Raw genomic sequence first — 23,140 nt, forward strand, 5'->3', positions numbered from 1 at the left:
TGCCCCCCAAAGTTCATGTCTTGAAGTTGTGATCTTCAATATGAGAGTGTAGAGGTTATGAAAAGTTTAAGAGGTGCAGTCTAGAGTTAGGTCAATACATCATTGTCTTTCTACCTTACTGTGTGATCTAACCTCTTACCTACTTTCCCACCATTTTGCTGTCTTCCAAATTGTGTTGTACCCAGAAAACCCTCACTAGAACCAGCAGAAGCCAGAGCCATGCTTTTAAAACTCAAAAACTATGACTAAGAAAATATATATTTTTAAACCTTAAAACTAAGTTGTTTTTTTTTTTTAACAGAAAAATCAACAGATAAGCCACCAAATGGGAGAAGATATCTGCAATCCACATAAAGAGTGAAAGGTTTGTATCAGGCTGCATAAAATTTTAACAGATACATAGAAATGAAAGAAAAAAATCAGAAAAATGATAGCTGGGGCAAGGGTTAACAGGTATTTTAAACTTATATTGATTAGAACTAAAGAAATTATTCATGTGTTCAAATAAAACCTGAGGTTTTGTGAAAATGTATAAATTATACAACCACTTTGGCAAAGTTTCATGATTTCTTAAAAAATTAAACATATACTTACCTTGTAATCCAATAGCATCACTCCTGAATCCAATGTAAATAAAAACAAATACAAATATTCTGCCTCCTGGGCAGGGCCAGTGTAAAAAATCACCGCTGCAAGCTTCTGCCCTGATGGACCAACCCACCCTAGCTGCCATGTCTTCCCTGCCATGATGAACTGTGAACCAAAATAAATCCTCCCATCGGGTATTTGGTGACAGGAGTAAGAAAAGAAACTAAAAGAAGTCTCAAACTGGAAAACATATAAGAACTCATCAGTATATTATTAAGCAAACTGTAGCATGTCCACACAATGGAATGTTACTCAACAATAAAAAAAAGCAGCACAATCAACTACAGGGAAAAGTCTCACAATCTTGCCAGTAAAAATATCCAGACACAAAGAGCACAAAGTAACTGAATCCATTCACTTGCAATTAATTCTAGAGGAGGAACTATTGTGAATAGTGACACAAAACCTACCAGTGACTTCTTGAATCCAGAGTGGAGAGTCAAATTGGCTGCAAAAAGACCCATTGGAAATTTTGGGAGTGATGAAAATACACTGTACCCCCAGCTGGGAGGATGTGGTCACAGAGGATTTGGATTTGTTAATACTTGTCAAAATGTACAATAAAGTTAATTTTAAATTTGAAAAAAATTATACAATTTAGCTGCTTAGCATATTTCTGTAACAAACAAATCAAGAACTATTCAATGCTATGACCACACCCTTACTGGTTAATCTTTCTCTGCATGATTTTCATATTCTGACATCATCCAAGCAAGTCCATTTTCAGAGCAGGCAGTCATGTTTACTACTCACTGGAAACACCATGGAAATTATCTTCGTTACTGTAGCCTGTGCCAAGATAAAGAAATTTTAAATTACATTTAAGAATTCAAACATCTTTTCTTTATAAATTACACAACATGAAACAATTTGTTACAGTAATGGAAAATGGACTAATACTTCTTCCTTTAAGGGGAGGATTATTTTATAAATGATTAGTCCTAGTTTCTGGAGGGCAACAATACCGTGTAACACATCATTGCAATTTGTTTTGTTTTGCTTGTTTTTGAGAAAGGTTCTTGCTATATAGCACAGGCTGGCCCATCTGACTCAGACTCCTATGTAGCAGGATCCCAGGCCATGTACCACCAAGCGTGGTGAAAAATGAACTTTTCAAATGATTTTAAGTGCCAGGATATTAACTTGGGTGTATGAATTATATCCTCACACTGATACATGAAAGACTGTAAGTGACAACCACTGCTTTTCCAGCACATTTCACAATAGATAACATCCACATTAAGGACACAAAAATAAGGGCGAACATTTCTGACATAAAAAGGGAACTAGTTATATTGCTCAAAAATTCTCAGTGGTAAGCCTTTAGGGTTTAGAGAAACTGCTAGATTTAAGTTGGGTGACACATTTGTGGGGTTTGTGGGGAGGTTGTTGTATCTGGACAGAGAACCTGAGGTACATTCTCAGAGGCTGGCCCAGGTTGGACACACGGCAGGTGTTACGTTGGGAAGAAAGGTAGGAGCAGGGTTTTGCTTTTCTTAGTTTTTGGGCTGATGGTTTTAATTTCTCATTTTAGAATACTTGTGACTGGAATAAGAATAATGGGGCCACCTCCAATGGTCTAAGCTGTCGTTGACATGTACTTTTGGGGCCGGGAGCCTGGGGGAGCAAGAAAAGGACAAGTGTCTCCTAAAAGCCAAAACTTTGTGCTATATGAGATTTTAGTCATTTGTTCTTAAAAAAAAAAAAGCAGTATCTTCATCTTTTATCATTTCATGCCTTCTTCATACCACTTCCTGTATTGTGTTTAATATTTCATACATGTCGTTTTTATGACTCTTCAGTTAAAAATGTATCTGTCAAATACAGAGTTTGATATAGGTGAAAGTCAAGACCCCAGTATAACATAGTTAGCCTGATCCTGAATGGACTAATCTTACTTAGACCTCCAACAATTTTCAGCACATTTATGGAATACCCAGGCAAAAACTGAAACTCCTCATAAGAAATATTTTAATGGAAGATACCATGAAGATATTTACAGTGTGCCAATCAGAAAGAAGACTGTAGGAAATTGTGCCCAATGTCATCCTTCCCCAAAATGATCAGAAACTTATATGTTAATGAAGAGATTGCAATACAACCTAGACTTACTGGATGTTAGCCCAGGCTTTGCCTAGCCCAGGTTATCATTTTTCCACATCACCATCATCATCTTGGTAAAAGCTATCCAGGTTCAGACTTTCTGTTGACTCTGTTTTATTTTATATTTTTTTATTTTTATAACTTGTCATAGGCGAGACAGCTCTTTTAGGCCATTCTCCTTTTTCTTCCTTTGTAATAATGACCCATGAGGGAGATGTTACTGTAAGTGAGGAAACATGATTGGTGGTGTGCTTTGTTTGGAGCTGTTGAGGGCTGGCTATACTTCTCCATCTCTGTATCAGGGGCAAGAAATAGTGATACTAACTTGCCAAAAATATCATGAATGTCACAAATAATTTTATAAAACTATTGCTGATTCTCTCCCAATCTGGAGGCACTATCTCTCATGTCTGTGTAATATCCTCTAAATAAATAAATGTTTGCTTTATTTGAAAATTGGAGCACTGGCTCTAGACTGCAAACACATTTTTGTCCTTAGAGAATTTATTTTATGTTAAAATATATTTCTTTTAAAAAAAATATTTCTGGGGCTGGAGAGATGGCTCAGCAGTTAAGAGTACTGATTGCTCTTGCAGAGGACCCGGGTTCGATTCCCAGCACCCACATTGTGGCTACAAACCGTCCTTAACTCCAGTTCCAGGGGAATCCGAAGCCCTCTTCTGACCTCCTCGGCATTGCACGACACTGGTGCACTCACATACATGCAGGCAATACATTCATACACATAAAATAAAAGTAATAAATAAAATATTTCTGTGATGTGAATGTGGGAAGAGGCTACATAAATTTATTGGCAGTATCCCTCAGAAAAAGAGCATCAGCTTTGGGTATCTAGAGCATAGCCTGTTCTACTAAAGAATTATGAGAAATGCCATGAGTCGCTTTGGATCCAGTTCCTGTTTAGTCTTACTGGAAGAGTCATAAACTTAGAAGAACCACCAGTGATGTTTTACAACATTTCTGTGCCCTAGTTCACCATGGGCCACTTGAAGTGGTCAATTCTTGGAAGACCAGTTTTTAGAGGAAGGAAAAACATTTATTTTGAAAAACCTAGTAAACTGAAGAAAATAGAAGCTATCACATAGACTTCTATAGGGAATTTTATTTAAATATATCAAATATGTAGATGACAGGGTAGTTACCATTCCATGGTAGTTACAAATCTTTGGTGGTCTGCTTTGATGATTCACAGGATTCTGTTACCTGAAATTTCTCAGATGTGCTGGGTTTTGTAAAAGTAAAGAAAGCCGGGCGTGGTGGTGAACACCTTTAATCCCAGCACTCTGGAGGCAGAGGCAGGTGGATCTCTGTGAGTTCGAGGCCAGCTTGGTCTCCATTAGCCAATCCAGGCCAGATGCAGCTACAAGAAGAACTTGTCTCAAAAAGACAAAAAAAAAAAAAAAAAAAAAAAAAAAAAAAAAAAGCAAAGAAATATAGTATACTGATTATTAAGAGTTACGATCTTGTTATTTTTCCTAGGAATAAGTAACCCTATAGTTAACCATTAGGATGCAAAAAGCAGGTTTCAGCAGAAAATGGGAAGACAGTAAAAGGTCGTATTCCTGCAAAGCTCTCAGAAGGAGGCTTCAGAAATGCACGGCTTCTACTGCAAAACACTTAGGACATTAATACTATGTTGTTTGGTTGCTTGACTTCAAATGTAGCAATTTCCAAAATCATCCTAGAACAAGGAGCTAGAGCATTTATTTAGGTTTTTTGGTTTGTGTTTGTGTTCACACATGTGTACAGGTGAACGGGTGTGTACATGTATGTGGAGGCTAGAGGACAACCTTGGGTGTTGTTTCTCAGGTGTTTTCCACCTTTGTTTTTGAGGAGTCTCTCACTGGCCTAGTACTTGCCAACTAGGCTAGGCTGGCTGGTCAGCAAGCCTCGGGGATCTACCTATCTCTGTCTCCCCAGTTGTAATTGAGATTACATTTTTTTTTAATGTGGGTGGTGGGGAATCAAACTAAGGAACTCTTGCTTTAAAAGCAAACAATTTGTAGACTGATTTGTCTCTCTAGCCCTACTTGGGTCTTAATTTGGTTATAGTAAGATAGAATCTACATTTTCTAAATCCTCTGAATGTGTTCCTAGAAAAATAAACCCAAAAGACTCCTTTGCAAAAAACAAGAAAATTAAGGTACAGATCAAATTGCCCTAAAAAGAAACAGCTCCTGGTATTTCACAATAATTTTTCTTCTATTGCTTATAAGGCAAGTCGTGAAGATTTCTCAAACACTTCCTAACTACTATTGGTTGAGTAACTCCTGTGCAGTGGGGAGTTGTGTGTGAGAGAAAGCAGAGACTGTGAGATGCTGTCAGTGCCCAAAGATGGATGACCAGTGAACTTTCTATTGTTGTGGTAGAGCAGAAAAGGGAAGTGGTGGAGAATTCCTGCAAAGGGCTGCATATATGCGCAACTCCAATATAGGAATAAAATTGCTGATGTGGAAAAACCAAAATAAGTCCAATATTTTTGAAGCTCCAAAAATCAAAGGGGAGAAAACAAAGCTAAGTTTAGAAATATAGATTTGAGCTGAAATATGAGATAAGAGATTACAATTATTTTGTACTTTAAAATGACCACCATGATTATTAGGGTTTAGGATTAAACATACAAGGCTCAGAAGGAGACAGAGCAATGATAAAAGGCTATAAAATAGGATGGTGAGGTTTTTTTGGTTAAGTGGGAGAAATACAGATTGGAAAAAATGGTTGTGTGGGATCAGACTTTCTTGACTGATTGGACAAGGAGGGCAGGTAAGAAAGATTATTGCTGAAAAATTTGAGGTTCAGCTAGTCAACTAAGTTAATTGTTGGACCTTCTATGAAGAAGGGTACTTAGATTGCCAGAGCACTCAGGGCTCTTGTCACATCTAGTTTTTCTGTTTTAGGAAACATTGGTAGGGCTTTGAAATAACGTATGCTGTGTAGTGTTCCACATATTATACCTTTTTATTATTTTTTTTGGTCTTTTTGAAGCAGGGTCTTCCTGTAGCCCCAGCTGTCCTGGAATTCACTATGTAGACCAGGCTGGCCTTGAACTCACAGAGATCCACCTGCCTCTGCCTCCCAAGTCCTGGGACTAAAGGTGTGCGCCACCACGCCCGGCTATACTTCCTTTTTTATTTGAAACAAAGTCTCCCTGTAGCCGGAGCTGGCCTGAACCCACTATGCAGACCAAGCTTCCCTTGATCTCACAGAGCTCCGCCTGCCTCTGCCTTCCAGGTGCTGGGATTAAAGCTGTGCCGCCACCACCACACAAATCTCACACTACTTTTTTGAAGGAGAAATTTTAGGAAGACTGTATTTCTTCTATTTGAAATGAAAATTGTATTTCCTCCCTTCTGGGGGCAACTTGCTAAATGTCCAAATTATGGGCTTTATTATTATGATTTAAACTGATGTCAAGAGGGTTCAGTTTTCCTAAATAAAAATATATCAGTGGCTGTACTTTAGATTTAAGATTGGTCTTCTAAATTGAGAATTTGTGTTCTTCTCAGGCAATAATAAAGTCTAGAGATAGGTTAAAATATACCTGATAATATATAATATGTAACCTTCTTTCATAAACCCTGCTATCATAGTATCCTCCACAAGATGTAAGGACTTGAAGGAGATTAGAAATTAAGGAAACACAAGTCCATCAAGGGCACACATTAATTCTTCAGTAACAGACTCTAAAGAAACAGAAACATGTGAATTCCCTGACATCTCATTCACATCATATAGTCAAAAGGAAATTCATTGAAATACGAGAAGACATGGTCAGATACTTCAATGAAATAAGGAAATTCATGATCTGAATAAATATTTCACAAAGATACATATCACAAAATGGACCCAACAGAAATTTTGAAGGTGAAGAATTTAATAATTATAATGAAAGTTTCAACAGCAGACTAGACCGGGTATATTTTCAAAATCAGAGAACTTAAAAATGGGGCTTTAAAAATTTCCCACAGCAGAAAAAGAAGAAAAGAAAAGAGTTTAAAAGTATGTAGCAAACCCTAAAGCACTGTTGGAGCAACAGAACAAAATCATCTCATTGTGAGACCGGAAGGACAAATGACAGAGAAAAGAACAGGAAGCTTGTTTAATGAAAGAATTGGTAAAGACCAAACCCCAAGACAGACATGTCCTAGAAGCAGAAGTCCTCCAAAGATGTTCTCTCTAAACCCATTATGATCTAATCGTCAAAAGTAGAGACAAGAGAACTTTAAAAGCATTGTGAGAAAAAAAAAGAAGACACATACAAGGGAATTCTGATTAGTCTGGCAATGGATTTTTCAGCAGAAATCCTTGTGGGCCCAGAGAGAGTGAGATGACATATTCAAAGTGCTGATGAAAAAGAATGCCTGGTCGCAAATACTGTTGTAACCAGAAAAGTCTTTAGAATTAGATTAAAACTGATTACTGCTGGGTGAGGGAGAATTGATCTTCTTTAAGGGAGAGACTCTAGATAGACTGACTAGACTCTGGTGGATGAACTTGCACCGAGGGACATGTTGGGTACAAATGCTTGACCAGATAGGATTCATATATGACAGAATATATGATATCCTGGTAATGGGGGGGGTTAAGGGGGAAAGAGTTTAGATATGATTAAGATTTATTGTTGGAAATGCACAAAAATTCAATAAAAATATACATAAAAGTTATTTTCTCAAACGAAATTTGAAAACTGAAAGAATTCATGATTACTAATCTAAGTGTACAGAAAATATTAGAGCTATTCAGAGATAAAACAAATAATGATGATTATCAGAAAATTATCTGTGTAAAATTCACAGGTAGAGGTAAATACATAATCAGATACAGAATAAATTAGTATTATAGTTACAGTGTGAAATTTCCCTAACTTGTGGGGCCCACAAATTTATTTAACTCATTTAAATCAATTCTGTCCACATTGCTTCTGTTCAACACTTGGAATCTATGTATGTATCACATTGTGTTTAGAGTCTCTCCTCCCTCTCTCTCTGTCTCTCTCTTTTCTAGGAACGCATCCTAAATTGCATTTCTTCTTCTTGTAGCACTGCTTCTGCCATGACAACCATGTGGGGAACTGAACAGACCACACTGGAAGCTGGCCTTGGTGCACAGCAGCAGGGACTGCCTTTCCGCCTGCACTCAAAACTGTGGAAAAGGATGGCAGAGAAATTCTTGAGGGGAGAACCCAAAATCCTTGGGGTAAACCAATTCTAAGAGAGCAGTGGTGTTGTAAATTCATAAATGGTAATGTAATGCCAGCCAGTGTCCTGCTGGCCTTGGGATGCATCAAATGGTCTTGGAGTCACAGGTGTTTAATTTTTAGAACTTATCTGAAAAAAAATAATATGATATCCTGCTAATTTAATTATATTCTCATTGTAAATCTGAATAAAAGCCAGCAATAAACATGCCATATCCTGAATGCATGTTGTCTTTCCTCCACCAGATTAATTAGTCCATTACTTTTATACCTAGAATCATTCAAAGTCTTGATGCATAGACAAATGGTAGATAAATTCTTTCCCAACATAAAATACATGTGGCACCTATTCCAATTCCCAACAGAGTCCAAGCACCTATATAAACTCCATGAGCTGGCTCTTCGCTACCTAAATTCCTTTTAGCATTCTAATTGTTTAAACTCATACCAGAATTAAGTCTTCTGTGATGTACATCTTGAAGCTTTTGCAAATTTCTCTTGCTAGCCAGTTCCAAAGGATAAGTATCAACACAACTTACATCACTGAAGAGAAACAACTTAAAGGATGAAAGATTTATTTGCTTAAGGTTTCTGAGGGTCAGTTTATGGTTGCTCAGATCCAGGTGCTTGAGTAAAATATCACGGCATCAGGAGGATGTGACAGAAGAGTTTGTTTACCTCACTGGTGTCAGGAATCATGATGGAGACACAGAGAGGGCCAAAGGATGACACCTACTCCCACCCACTTGGACACATCCCCCAGTGATCTACTTTTCCCATTGGACCTCACAGTAAAGTTTCCAGAGCTTCCTAAAATAGCACCACTATTTGGAGATAAAGCATCTAATGCATTGGGGCTATGAGGGACATCTCATATTCAAACCATAATTCCAGCAGTAGTATCTTCCAAGCCCTTACCTCCTGAAATTCTATCACTTCAGCACTACCATATGGGAGATCACTCTTCTGGTGGCTGACCTTCTAGGGGACAAACCTATTTCAAAGCCTAGCAACATTGCAAAATTATGTTTACTTTCTAAAGTACATACCTGACTATTGCAAGGGACTATACTAATCTGAGTATTTCCAACAGTGATAAGTGAGTGTTCCTATTATTCCACTTCCTTACTAGCATTTGATGATGTCAGTGTTATGAGTTTTAGACAGTTTAATGGGTGTTCAGTGGCATGGCACTGCTGTTTTAATTTCCCTGGTGACATGATATTAAGTACCTTTTAATATACTTTTTTCTTTCTTTCTCTTTCTTTCTCTTTCTTTCTCTTTCTTTCTTTCTTTCTTTCTTTCTTTCTTTCTTTATTTCTCTCTCTCTCTCTTTCTTCTTTCTTTCTTTCTTTCACCAACATTATCTATTGATAGAGGAATTTAGAAGGCATAACAAAATCCTATCTCAAAAAGGAAGGGCTATGACTATAACTCAGTGATACAGTATTTGCTTAGCATGTGAAAGGGCTTTGACTCCAAACAGTACAAAATAAACAATGAAACAAGAATTTGGTAGAATTCACTTCTGAGCTCTTCTGAGCCTGACGTTTTCTGTTTAGGGATATTACTTATTGCTTATTCATTTTTAAATATTTTTTAAATTTTTTGAGAATTTCGAAAATGAGTACTGTATTTGCATTATTCCCACCTCTCCCTTCGCCTCCAACTCTGCCCATATGCTCTCTCCACTCCCTTACAGTTTCTTATCCTCTTCTTTGACTATTATTGTTACATACGTATAATGCAATGAATCCATTTAGCGGTGCTCCTGTGTTCCAGTGCTTAGGGCTGCCCATGTAGGGTAACCTCACAGGGAGCTGGACCCTGGAGAAAACTGATTCTCTCTCCTCAGTATCCTTTGATTCCCTGTAGCCCTTCTTGTTGACTCATTTTATATAATCACATCATCTTATGCAGATTGCTGCTCCTCATTTTGAGTTCTGTCACATTGTTTCTTCAAGGATTTCTTCATTTCATCCGTGTTATAAAATTTGTAGATACAGAGTTTCTCATGGTATTTGTTTACCTTTTAATGTCCATTGGTTCTGTAATGATGACCTTTATACAATGTCCTTTTTCTCCCATTAACAAATTAATTTGTGCTTTGATTTTTAAAAATTATTTTGTTATTTGACAGTTCCACACATGTATATGATACATTCTGACTAGTCTCTCTTCCCCATCTTCTCTCATCTCCCCACCTCACCTCTATCAACCCCACCCTCCCTGCCAAGTTCATGGTTTTTGGTTTTGTTTTATGACCTATTTACTGTAACCAAGGCCATGTGCTTTACACGGTTTCTGATATTACAAATTGGTGGCCTCATTCCTTTTTTAAAATCTCACCTAGCCTGGCTAGCAGGTAATTGTTTTTATTATTGATAGCTGTAGATTTTGTTGTTTTGGCCTGTTTGTTTCTGATCTTTGATTAATTTCTATTCTAAAATTTATTTTCCCCTTCAGTTTGCTTTGGTTTGCCTTTCTTTCTTGAATTTTTAAAGATGAACACCTAGGTAATTAGTTTTAGGTCTTCCAACCTTTAAAAACACATATCCACTGCCATACATTTCCTCTCTGCTGAGCATCCCATTTCATTCCATCTCACAACTTTTCATTCATTCTTTGCATTCTTTTGTCATTCTTTCTAGTGTCTGGAGACTGATTACTATCTAATTCTCCAATTTCTTTTCTTAAAAATTTATTTTTAACCTCTGTGTGTGTGTGTGTGTGTGTGTGTGTGTGTGTGTGTGTGTGCATGTGTGAGTCTGGAAGCCTACAGAGATCAAAAGAGGCTGTCAAATCTCCTGCAGCTCAAGTTACAGATGGTTGTGAGCTACCCAGTATGGGTGCTGGGAATCAAATTTGGGCCCTCTGCAAGAGCAGTAGGCACTCTTAACCACTGAGCTGTCTCTCCAGCCCTGAATTTCCCTATCGTTAAGGAAGTCTAGTTGCATTTCTCTCCTCTGGTCCCAGATTCCAAGGGAACACCACATTTGCTCTTTTTATTTCATCATGTTGCTTCTAATTATGTTTCCCCAAATGACTTCTCCTTACTACAGTAATCATTTCCTAATTCCTGGGCCATTCTTGTGTGAGCATGTGGCCAAGAAGAGTAGGATGATGGTATCAGAAGCATCTTTGGACAGGTTTTGGCATACTCCTTTCCACCTTGAAATGACAATGGTAATGATAGACTTTCTGCAGGGAAAAATTGTTAAAGTGTATCCGCAGTTTCTTAAGTGGAAAGGAAATGAAAAGGGATTAATTGTCCAGGACTTCATATCTCCAAAGGTGGAAGAGAGCAACTTAGGGGTTGTCCAGATGGTGAGATGGACACGCATTCGTGGGGGATGATCTGTTTCTCTTTATGTCATTTCTAGGTCGTGCAGATTATGATTGCCCTTCTGAACTTCAGCATAGGAATCCTGATGATGAGTGTCACACTGCCATTCAGATCATTTCATCCTGTGTCAGTGTACATATCATACCCAATTTGGGGCTCAGTGATGGTAAGTCACGGATCTTCTGATATAATTGGAGCTAATAGCATTGTCGCTAAATCCGGAGTTTATTTATTTTTTATTTTTGCCTCTTATCTCTTTTGTATTTAACAATTTTGAAAATTTGGCAATATAATACTTATATACAATGTACTATGGTCACATTCCTTCCCTACTACCTTCTCTCATCCCTCTCCCACCACCACCAACCTTCTTCCCAAGCAGTCTTCCCCCTACTCTCACGATCCTTTCTTCTTTCTTTCTGTCCTTCCTCTCTCTTTCCCTTCCTCTTTCTTCCCTTTCTTCTCACTCTCCCTCTCTCCCTCCCTTCCCCCACTCCATCTTCTGTCTTTCCTTCCTTCTTTCCTTCCTTGCTTCCTTCCTCTCTCCCTCCCTCTTCCTTCATTCATCTTCTTAGGGTCTGTTCAGGCATTCACAGCAGCTCTGTCCTCATGATTGCAGTGACCACGTTGTATCCAGAGAACTACACCCCATCCCTCTCCTGTCTATCCTTCAGCTCCCATAGTCCTTCCATTCACTCTTGGACCTTGGAAGGGGTGAAATAGAGGTCCCTTTTGGGATCCTAAGCACTAGAAGTCACTTTATTTTCAACATTTTTTTTTTCTTTTTTTGGTCTTTTTGAGACAGGGTCTCTCTGTAGCCCCAGCTGCCCTGGAACTCACTCTGTAGACCAGGCTGGCCTTGAACTCACAGAGATCCACCTGCCTCTGCCTCCCGAGTGCTGGGATTAAAGGCATGAGCCACCACTCCTGGCTTGTTTTCAACATTTTTTCCAGTTGAATCCCTGCTTTGAAGAGTACCCATTGCAAAAGAAGTTTCTCTGATTAAGGCTGAAAACTGCACTAGATTGGTTTCTCTGTGCCTTTTATCTAGGGGGTATGATGTCTTCAGCAATAGGGTCTTGCTCTCGAGTTCTGGTGGGGTTCCCAGAGCAATGACAGTAGGTTGTACTGTTTTGGGAGCCTCTGAGGATTCCCTGGCCAACAACTCATGGAATCCTGTACTGTCTTAATGTTATCATGTATCTCTACAACTTTGAGGGGAAAAAAAAATCTTCAAATTTCCTTTGGCTCTATTTTCTCATATATAACAGCAATAATAATACAATATCATAAGTAGTTTAAATATTTAATATGTGTCAATGAAGATAGATTACAGAAGTGTGTAACCATAGACTCAAATCAGAATGGACATTGACAACATTGATTCCCTCAAACATGAAGTCCAATGGCTTGCCATTTCCAATGCTGATTCAGTGGTACAAGCTTTTCAGTGAGCAATGCAATCTCATTTGTTAACACGTCTCATTGCTCAGAAATATGTTACATGCATATTCTCAAACCAACTGTTTGCAGTGGGGGAGGACTTGCTATCATTAAGTTGTGCTAATTATGATTCACTTCGATAGCTGGGAAGTTTCACCCTTGTCTGTAGCTAATGGGAATGAATAAAATGAATCTAATGTTTTCCCCCATGTGCTTTACTGACTGTTAATCACTTATGTTAGCTTTAAGTTCTAGTCTTAGATGTTGGTAATATAAATTGTGTTCATATCCAGATAATACTTAGTTTAACCATTGTGTTCAAGCATCTTTCTCAAATAACTGTTAGTTGATGATATTGTGTTGGATAGCTTCAGGTGTCTACTTGACACACCTTGGTAGAAGGAACCTCAGTTGAGGAATATTCATCATTGAATTGGCCTGTGGCTATGTCTGTGAGGCATTTTCTTGATTGTTGAGTGATATGGGAAGCCCCAGACCACTGTGTGTGGTGCCACCCTGGGCAAGTGGTCCTGTGTTGTGTAGAAAGCAGACTGAGCACAGGCCACGGGACCAAGCCGGTAGGCAGCACTCCTCCATGGTCTGTGCTTTGTTTCTTGCCCTGAACTTGGTTTCCCTCCATGAGATACTGTCAGCTGAAGCTGATATAAAACCTTTCCTCCCCAAGTTGGTTTCGATGATTGTTTTTATCATAGCAATAGAAAGTAACTAGTACATATTGTTAGGGTTCCAAACAGCAGCAGTTCCCCCACCCCACCCCCCGCCCCAACAGGAACCTCACCTTGACCTTTGGAGTCAAGGGAAACAAACTCTGCTGAGAAGCAGCTTGCCTCTCCTCTGATCTCCAAAGATAAGATAAGCAGATTCTACCTGTTAACCAGAGATTTTGGAAGCTGTTTATCACAACAAGCTTTTCTCTTATCTTAAGAGAGAAAAAGTAAACACTTCCAAACCCTAATCCCACCTGGCAGACTGAACGGAGCCAGGCTTTTCCTGCTTCCCCCTCCCTGATTTCTCCCCCAAACATTCCCCCCTTCCACACCCTGAAGCCCCCATATATAAAGTCCCAGCTCACAACCCATGCGTGGACATCTTTCCCTTCATGGACATCTTTCCCTGATACCCTTCCCTTCTCTGACCTCCTTCCTTTCCCTTCCCTTACAGCCCGTGGGCTTCCCTTCCCTTCCCTTCCCTTTCCTTCCCTGACATCTTTCCCTTCCCCAAGGGAAAGGTGCCCTGTGCAAAATAAATCTGTATCCTGCTGAGAATTCCACCTGTGCCTCGGTGCCTTCCTCCATCCATCTGCTTGCTCTCTCCAACATTCCTACCTATCACATATATCCTCTAAATATCTTCATTCTTATCTTAATTTTATTTTTATTAAGTTAGCATATAAAATAATAGGCTTCACTGTGGCGCACACACACACACACACACACACATACCCACGCACATACACACACACATATATGCACATATATGTGTATCTCGTTTATATTCATATATATTCATTTATATATATATATACATATATATAATGGTATCTTGTTTTTATTCACTACCACTGTCCTCTTTAAGAGCTTGCTTCTTACATAAAAGGCCTCTTGCTAGGCCCAACCACTGAAAGGTACCACCATAGTTCAGTAGCAACATGATGGGGAGGGAGAGAGTTTTAACACAAAGGTGTTTGAAAGACATTTAAGATTCAATACACATCACCATTTGGAAGATCATCCCATATTGGGTGACCCAAGTGTGCCTTGCTTGGTGGAGAACCTCACTCTCGTGAAGGATGGCGATACCGACCAGTGACAGTCTTGGACCCTGGGACTTGTGTCTTTTCCACAACCGTTTATTATAAAATTCAGATGGTTTTTATACATCCCAAGGAACTGGCAATCACGTGGGATGTGGCAGTCACATACAAAGATTGAGGGTACAAAGAAGCAAGACATACAGTCTGTCAGTTGGTGCCAGAAGGATGCTTAAACTTTTACTCAAGGTTACTGATGCCCATCTGGTAATTTATTGGTCACAATGTTTTCTTTCTTAGAGTTAAAAGCATGGTAAACTTTTAACTTTTAGTTCAGGAATAAACCTTTAACCTGACCTAATCGCTTAGCTAAGGAGAGCTGAGTTATTTCTTCAGGACAAGGAGATGAGCTAAGAGTTTTGACCAAGACACGTTCCCACAGAGCAGGGAGCCTGCACTTATGACCAGGACGCTGTCTCCTGCCAGTCTGTCAGTGTTCTGCAAGATGGATTATCAGAGCTACTGTTTTCAGTGCCCCTCCCTTTAGCAGAGAATGCAGCCTGGACTCAATAGTTTTAGGCTAATCTCACCCTAGGGCCTGGCATCCTGGTTTCCTACAGTCCTGTGTGTTCATGACTGACTTTCAATACTATGAAAGATAGTCTTCTCTGCCCCCTGTTCCCCATTGGCAATTTCATTCCTATGTATCATCTTTATATCTTTAAATTAAGAAATGTTTTTCGGGGCTAGAGACATGGCTCAGTGGTTAAGAGCACTGACTGCTCTTGCAGAGGACCTGGGTTGGATTTCCAGCACCCACATGGCAGCTACAAGCCGTCCTTAGCTAAAGTTCCAGGGGACTCTGAAGCCCTTTTCTGACCTCCGTGGCATTGCATAACACAGATGCACTCACATACATGCAGGCAATACACTCATATACATAAAATAAAAATAATAAATAAAATATTTTTAAAAATTTAAAAAAGAAATGTTTTTCAAGCTATTTGATTAATTTACTCATTTTGGAATGAAGACAGACTATTTAAACCTAAAATCAAAGTTAGAATGCTAACTCAGAAATCTATACAGGAGAGTATTGGAAGGTGGTGAGTCTGAAAGTGTTGATTAGCCATATCAGATAACTGAAAATAATCGCCAAGTTGATGGGGCCAAATGAACTAGTGTATGCTAATCAGCCTCTAATAAACAGTTAATTTTTCCCCTGCCAATACATTGCTCATAATTATTTGATAGTTATTTTAAATGAGAATAATGTTTAATTGCATTAATTAAATGAAAAACTCATTCATTTTGGTGTCATATGAGCAATAACTCATTTTAGAAATACAGAAAATTTATCCTTCAGGACTTACAGTTTTACTATCATTACTGTTAAGCATATTTTTAAAAAAAATTATATAGAAGAAAATAATCATTAATAAAGGTCAGGAGTTGAGAGAAGGTAATGGGGTGAAAGGGCCAAAATTCAACATAAACACCTATGAAACTGTCAAAGATTTAATAAATTGATAAATTATACCAATTATCTTTCTGGTAGAACTCTTCTATTTTCTAGAAAATGGGGGAAACTTTTCAAACTTTTGTGCTTCTTTTAAGATAGTCTGTTTCATACACACACACAATTTAGGAGTAGGTTTCGGTAATTTATATTTTCAGTAATAGATAAAGCTTTTAAACCTGGATTTCCCCTCTTATTCCTAGTTTATTATATCTGGATCATTTTCCATTGCAGCAGCCAGAAGAACTACAAAAGGGCTGGTGAGTGTTTTGTTTTGTTTTGTTTTTATGGTCTCAAAAGAGGAAGGATTAAGTGGGGCATGGTGACACACCTTTAGTCCCAGTACTCAGGAGGTAGAGGCAGGTAGATCACAGAGGGAGGCCAGCCTGGTCTACATAACAAGTTCCAGGACAGCTGGGGCCACTAGGAGACCCTGTCTAAGTACACACATACATATATAGATACATACATACATATATAAAGTAAAAAGAAAGGATTTAATCTAAATATCAATTCCTCAAAGGTGTTAAAAATGTTTCCTTAAAAATTTAAGCAAGTGAAAAATCAAAAGGGTTTTGAGTTTTATCTAGAAGAATATTCCCTTTAAAATTTGCAGTAAACAATTGGCTGAGAAAAAAGTTCCTGACAGGTGATTGGATATTGTATCAAAGTAGTTGCTGTGCAGAGAATTCAGGAGATCTGTCAAAAAGCCAATTAAAAGACCCCAAACAAGTTCTCAACAACATGATGCTGGCTATGACCATACTTCAGTTCCTATTCAAAAGAGAAACATCAACCTCTAAAGTGTGAACATTATAAAATTTCCAAATCTGTCCTTGAATCTGTCTCCTTTGCATGCCCTTCAGTTTTGACCAGTAGTACATACCTCATACATGTTCACCAAACCTATCACATTTTCCTGGGAAATTTTACTTCTTATAAAATGTTAATAAACCTTCAGTACTAGAAAAGAATTGCAGGGAGGAAAATTTGCAAAAGGCATAGGACTCTTGAGTGGCATGCGGCATCTCTACATGCATGAGAGTTCAGGGAACCTTGCAGCAAAGTGTTGTAAGAGATGGACAGACAGGGCTCTGCAGCAAAAGTGTAGTAGATGGGCCAGGGACATGGCTCAGTGGTTAAAGGGGTTTGCAATGGAAGTCTGAAAAACTGAGTATGATCCTTAGAACCCATGTAAAGCTAGCTGGGCTGCACAACTTCAAAAACAAAGAAACACCCTGCCTCAGCAAGATGGGAGGAGAGACTAGCTCCCAAATGTTCTCTTCTGACCTCCACAAGTGCATACCCCCAAAATAAATAAAAAAATTTATAAAAGATTAAGTGCAATAGTTTTGAAACCACTAACCAGGGAAATTTGGAGTATGCTTCCAGTGCCCATGGGAGTCATCTTGTTCCAGGAAAATCAGAGACCAACAGCCAAAGTCAGGTGAGGAGAGGGATTTAATTTTATACTAGCAGACTGATCCACTGATCCTTCTGTAAAGGAGCCAATACCCCCCTCCAGTTTTAGGGGTTTTTATATTCATGTGAGGAAGTACAAGTAAAAGACAGAACAGCACATAGGTGGCAATCAAGTAAAAGGTACATGTGATAATTAAGCAAGGTAACGTGTGGTCGCAGGGGTTACAAAGACTTCCTTCCAGGTTGACCATAGGGGGCAGGATGGAGGATGACTCCAGCTTGTCTCCCCAGTCTTATCTCTTGTCTAGGAGCTCTTCCTGCTCCAAAGTTCTTAATTACCATCACATTGAAAAAGCTTTCCACCTCTACAATAATCTGAAGGATTTAGTCTTAGAAATGACAGGTTCACATTTTTTGTTTTGAAAAGACATTTAAGTTAAAAGTAAGAATTGAGACAAATTAGGATACTATTTAATTCATCAAAATAGTGAGGATTAAAAGTGTATGGAAAGAACTGGGGCTTCAAAGTGATGGATGGAGATGTATGTGAGGCTTCTGGATTCATCAGTTTTCTTTCCTTTCAAGGTTGCAAGCAGTCTGGGCTTGAACGTTACCAGCTCCGTGTTTGCCTTCTCAGGGATCATCATTAGTGCGCTGAGCCCAGGCATTTATTCATTCCAACTCTATTACTGTAACCATAATGACACAGAAGGAAATTTTTGCATGACCACTTCCATTTTAATGGTGAGTGGCCTCTGTTTTCATAGATTTTATGGTTGAAGCAAGGCTGGAACACAGACTCTGGCAAAAGCAGCAGTTCCATTCTGCAACTGTGGAATCACTTTAGGACATTGGAAATAGTTGAGAACTAGACCAACCGTTTTTTTCAGGGTGAGGTTCCTGTCTCATCATTCCTTGTGGCCATGTGAGAGGAAACTCATGTAAACAGAGAGTCAACATCCTTACTTCTTTGTGGAATAAATTTCATTGTCTTTATTTCATTCCTAGTGAAGTTTGTATAAATCTCAAGCCCTGTTTATTTACCCCAAAATAATTCCTTGAGGGCCTTTGGTAATCTAATGTATTACCCTTGGGCATGCTAGAAGTTTTGAAAGAAAGCTATTCAATTTCCTACCTCTCATTTATAAGATACAAATGCTTACTTAGTGAAGGGAACAATTTTTCAAAGTCACTTGGAAATCGACTCAGTCAAGACAGTGTTCTGGAATTTTCCACCTTGAATTCACCTATTTTCAAATTTGTTTAATGTAGTTCTGAAAAAAAATCTTGCTGGCTATATCTAAAGGTTTGCTAACTGACAGACATTTGGGTACAGTGGTATGGATGCACCTCTGAGGCTGATAGCTTCCTAAGTTTGCTTTCATGTACACAGACCCGTGACTTCACATCAATACTTCATCCTAATAGCGCCTTGTCATTCTTGTAATGCTCTGTTCCTGCTTTCTTTGAATTATTGATTTTATTTTAAAGCAAGTTGTCTATTCGTTACATATAGTGGGATTCCCATTCATCTCAATCACTCGCCTTGCTGAGGTCATGATGGATTCTAGAACAGAAGATCCTTGTAAGGGCTTCTTTAAATTTGAAGTGTCTAATCTATTCCTACCTAGGTATTTATAGAGTCATTTGACAGACTTTGGCATGTGCACATGTACGTGTGAATGTGTGAACACACATATATATGTATGCTCTGGTTGTGTAAGTGTATGCATGTATATAGGTGCACACACACCTATATGTATGTGTGTGTATATACATGTTGGTGTGCCTAGGCCAAAGTTTGAAGACAGGTATCTTCTGTAGAATTTCTCACTTGACCCCAAAGCTTACCAATTGAGCTGGTATAGCTAGACAGCTTGCTCCAGGAATTCCCTGTCTCTGCCTCCCACACACTGGGATTAACAGGCAGGCCATCAACCTATCCAGCATTTATGTAGGTGCCAGGGGTCTGAATTGTGGTCCTCATGCTAATGTGGCAAGAATTCTTCCTGCTGAGCTGTCTGGCCACCCCTGGAGCACAGACTTCATGCATGATCACTAGTTTATCATTCGAGAATTAAGAATATTCTGTAACTCAGAGAAACTCCTATCCTCTTGACAGAACAAGATACATTACAAAGCTTATAATTAAACAAAAAGCTCAGATAAGGTGAGTTCTTTGTAAGAAAGAACAGTTAGAGATCATACTAACTGGAATTATTAAGCTGTACCAAAACCCAACTACAGTTGGCCTAGGAAGAGAATAGTTTCATAGGGTTTAAACTAATACATGCTTCAAAAAATGAGACAGTGACATTTAGAAGATCAAGAATTAGCTGATACAGCCTAATCCTTAACTCACTCTTTTTAAATTTTTTTATTGAATTAAAAAATTAATTGAATTTCTGAGTACTTCATACAAAACACCTTAACCATCTTTATACCTCCTTCCCCATCAGCACCCTTTCATAGCCTCCACCAGATTTCATATGCATTTTGTTATTTATGTTAAGGTCTATTAAATCAAGTTAATGTACTCAGACATCCCTCAGTGAAAGTTCATCCACTGGGGTCTAGTCAGCCTATTGAGAGTCACCCCCTTAAAGATCAGCTCTTCCTCACCCAGCAGTAATCAGGTGCCAATAGTACTTTGGCTAAGATTTACCCAGTTCTATGCTGGATTTTTGATGGCTTGAGTTTGCGTGGGTCTTATGCATGCTGATGCCATTGCTGTAGATTCATAGGAGCAAGGTCCCAAGAGCCTGTAAACTCTATTATTAGCTTAGGATTGGGCCGTATTAGGAGCCATGTTTCTAGGCCAAGGCCTTTTCTCTTTTGGTGTGACAATTAACAATAAATGTTTGAAACGTGTGATCTCTAGTCCTCACATCCTTTGTTATAAACTTGTTTCTAGGGTCTGGATATTATGGTGGCTGTTTTAAGTGTACTGGAATTTTGCATTGCTGTGGCTCTGTCTGCCTTTGGATGTAAAGTGACTTGTTGTTACACTGGTGAGGTAAGTGCTGGATTTCACTTGAAGATGTTTCTTCTAGTTTTCTGTTACTCTGTAATAAATCATACAAATATAGATGCTTAATACAACATGCATATGTTCACTCACATTCTCTGTGGATGAAGAGTGTGAACACAGCTCAACTAGGTCCTCTGCTCAAAGTTTTATATGGCTGTGCTTATGTAGCTGGCTGGGGTGTGAGCTCAACTGAAGCGTCACATCCTCTTGCATAGTCATGTGGTAGACTTTATTTCCTCTGTGGCATAGAAATCATGACAGTGTATGTCTTTGAAGACAGCAAGTGAACCACTGTCTCAGATTCTTTCAGGGTCTTGTAAGGGCTCACTTGACTTGAACAAGTTCTTCTAGAACATTGTCACAGTTGATAGACTCAAAATCAATTAGTCTGTGATCTACTCAGAGGAGTGACGTCACATGCTATCCACAGGTCTCATCCATACTCAAGAAGAAAGTCATAGTAGGGTCACTGAGAGCCATGTGGGAGTTTTGCTATTATTATAACTAAATAACTACAATTTTATAATCATTCTTCTCGTAAATGACATCATCTCAGAGTCCGGATCAGAGGAGAGTTCACATCTTAGAGATCCACAGATTTCCTCCACTCTCATATTGCATCAGACTTCCTTGGATACTGAAGAAATATCAGAGATCAAATTTCTCTGTCACTTTGTACCCACTAACCATTGTCGTACCCTGAGACCTGCATCAGATCCTTCTGGCTGCTGATCAGAAAGAGGGTCGCACAGAGAAAAGGAAGAGGGGAATGGGAAAGGAGAGAAGAGATGGAGAAGGATGCAGGGGGAAGAATACTGGTGTTTTCTTTATGTACTGAGGGCTCTAGAGTGAGTAAGGGGCTAGTAAACCCCACGGCTGCTCATTAGCCTCATTCCCCACAGGCCCAGGGACAGAGAACACCCACAGTCATTGAGAGTATGTAGAGACTGTTGAGTGCCCATTTATGTCCCTTTGTCCCTCTTTGTCTTCTTTTGGCACTTCTTGACCACACCATATCTGCACTGCCACAGACTCAACCTAAAGAGGAGTGGTGCAGATTTCATCAAGACTCATAATGGGTTAAGACTCTAGAGATGTAAAAATCTCAGATATTTTTGAAGGTTTCATAACTTCATTGAATGATGAAGCATTTGGTGATGGGCAAATTCCCTTGTAACCTTCAGACAATAGTATTATGTTGAAGTTTGTGACTCTTATGATCCAGAGGAGTCTGGACTGTGTGGTTATCACAGTGCTTTACTCATGACCACCATGTCATGCCTTGTATAGGCTGTTGCCATCAGCACATGGAGATTGTTTTGGAAGAAGAGTTCTGTAATTTCCATAACACCTTTAAAAAATTCAACTTATTAGTACCCTCATCCACATGTAAGATTTTCCAGTCTGAGACTCAACAACATTAAGATTCAAGTCATTGGGTTCTTAGGTTAAGCTCTGCCACCATGTGTCCTAAGTGTAGGCTGATCTGAATAAAGGATGCCTGAGAAGCCTGTTGGATTAATGGTGAGATTCAGTTCAGTAGTCAGAGTGTGAACATTGGTATATATACCAATGGCTGTATAAGGAAGCCCTGAAGGTATGTGGATGGCTCAATGCTATTCTGCTTGATTTTACAGGTTGTAATACTTATGCCACCAAGTCTTCCAATGGCAGAAACAGCATCTCCTGCATCATTTCAAGAAGGCTTGATGTCACCAGCACCTCAAGAGAAAAGTGTTCCAGAAAATCAGCACTGATAGTGGTGCTAGATCCTACATGGGAAAGCACCAGAATGTCTGGTGTGTGTGTGTGTGTGTGTGTGTGTGTGTGTGTGTGTGTGTGTAAGAAATTCAGCAGACCATTCTATTAACTCTTCATGGGAATGGAATAAATGAACCATTCATTTATTGGCAAATGACATTTGATCATGTTTCATCCTCAGAACATTCTAGAAGGGTTTTAAGTAAGTGTCCTAGTTTGTTTTACTGTCGCTGTGATAAACATTTTGGCCAAAAGCAACTTAGAGGGGAACAGGTTCATTTCATTTTAAGTTACATCTCATCCTTGAGGGAAACCAGGACAAGTTTTCAAGCAGGGACAGAGCTTGAAACAGAAACCATGGAGGAACCTGCTTATGGGCTTGCTTCCCCTGGCTTGCTCAGCTTGCTTTCTTGTATAGCCCAAACCCACCTGCCTAGGGTTGCTGCTGCCCACAGTGGGTTGTGTTCTCCCACATCAATCATTAATGATGACAATTCCCACACACATGGCCATGGGTCAGTCTGATGGAGACAGTTCTTCAGCTGAGGTTCCATTCTCTCAGGTGACTCTAGTTTGGGCCAGATTGACAATAAAAACTGACCAGCACAATAAGCAAAGAAGATTTCAAGTAAATGAAGAAAAAGATTGGAATCAGATGAGAATTTCATGCAGAATGTATATTTCTGCTTCCTTTTCTAATACTCCCATTTGTCTCTCAATTATTTTTTTTTAGCCTTCAAGATGTTCTGATGCATGGATTTTGCTTCTCATTTTTGTCTTCTTTCTTAGTCCATAAAAAAGTAGCAAGGAACAGTAAAGTCAGTGCTTGATGTGTCTCCCTTTCCTCTCTCTCTCTCTCTCTCTCTCTCTCTCTCTCT

At 39.0% G+C, this 23,140-nt stretch overlaps 1 protein-coding gene across 1 annotated transcript; it reads left to right on the forward strand.

The window, feature by feature from the left end:
• Positions 1 to 1,975: 1,975 nt before the first annotated feature.
• Positions 1,976 to 22,653, forward strand: Ms4a4a (membrane spanning 4-domains A4A). Its single transcript, XM_017797980.2, has 7 exons — positions 1,976 to 2,121; positions 7,812 to 7,968; positions 11,353 to 11,481; positions 16,252 to 16,308; positions 18,056 to 18,214; positions 20,385 to 20,486; positions 22,139 to 22,653. The coding sequence occupies exons 2-7, from the start codon at positions 7,825 to 7,827 to the stop codon at positions 22,256 to 22,258; spliced, it is 711 nt and encodes a 236-aa protein (XP_017653469.1). The 5' UTR covers positions 1,976 to 2,121; positions 7,812 to 7,824; the 3' UTR covers positions 22,259 to 22,653.
• Positions 22,654 to 23,140: the final 487 nt, after the last annotated feature.

The sequence above is a fragment of the Nannospalax galili genome, unplaced genomic scaffold, assembly GCF_000622305.1.
Source record: "Nannospalax galili isolate Female #2095 unplaced genomic scaffold, S.galili_v1.0 scaffold1956, whole genome shotgun sequence".
NCBI lineage: Eukaryota > Metazoa > Chordata > Mammalia > Rodentia > Spalacidae > Nannospalax > Nannospalax galili.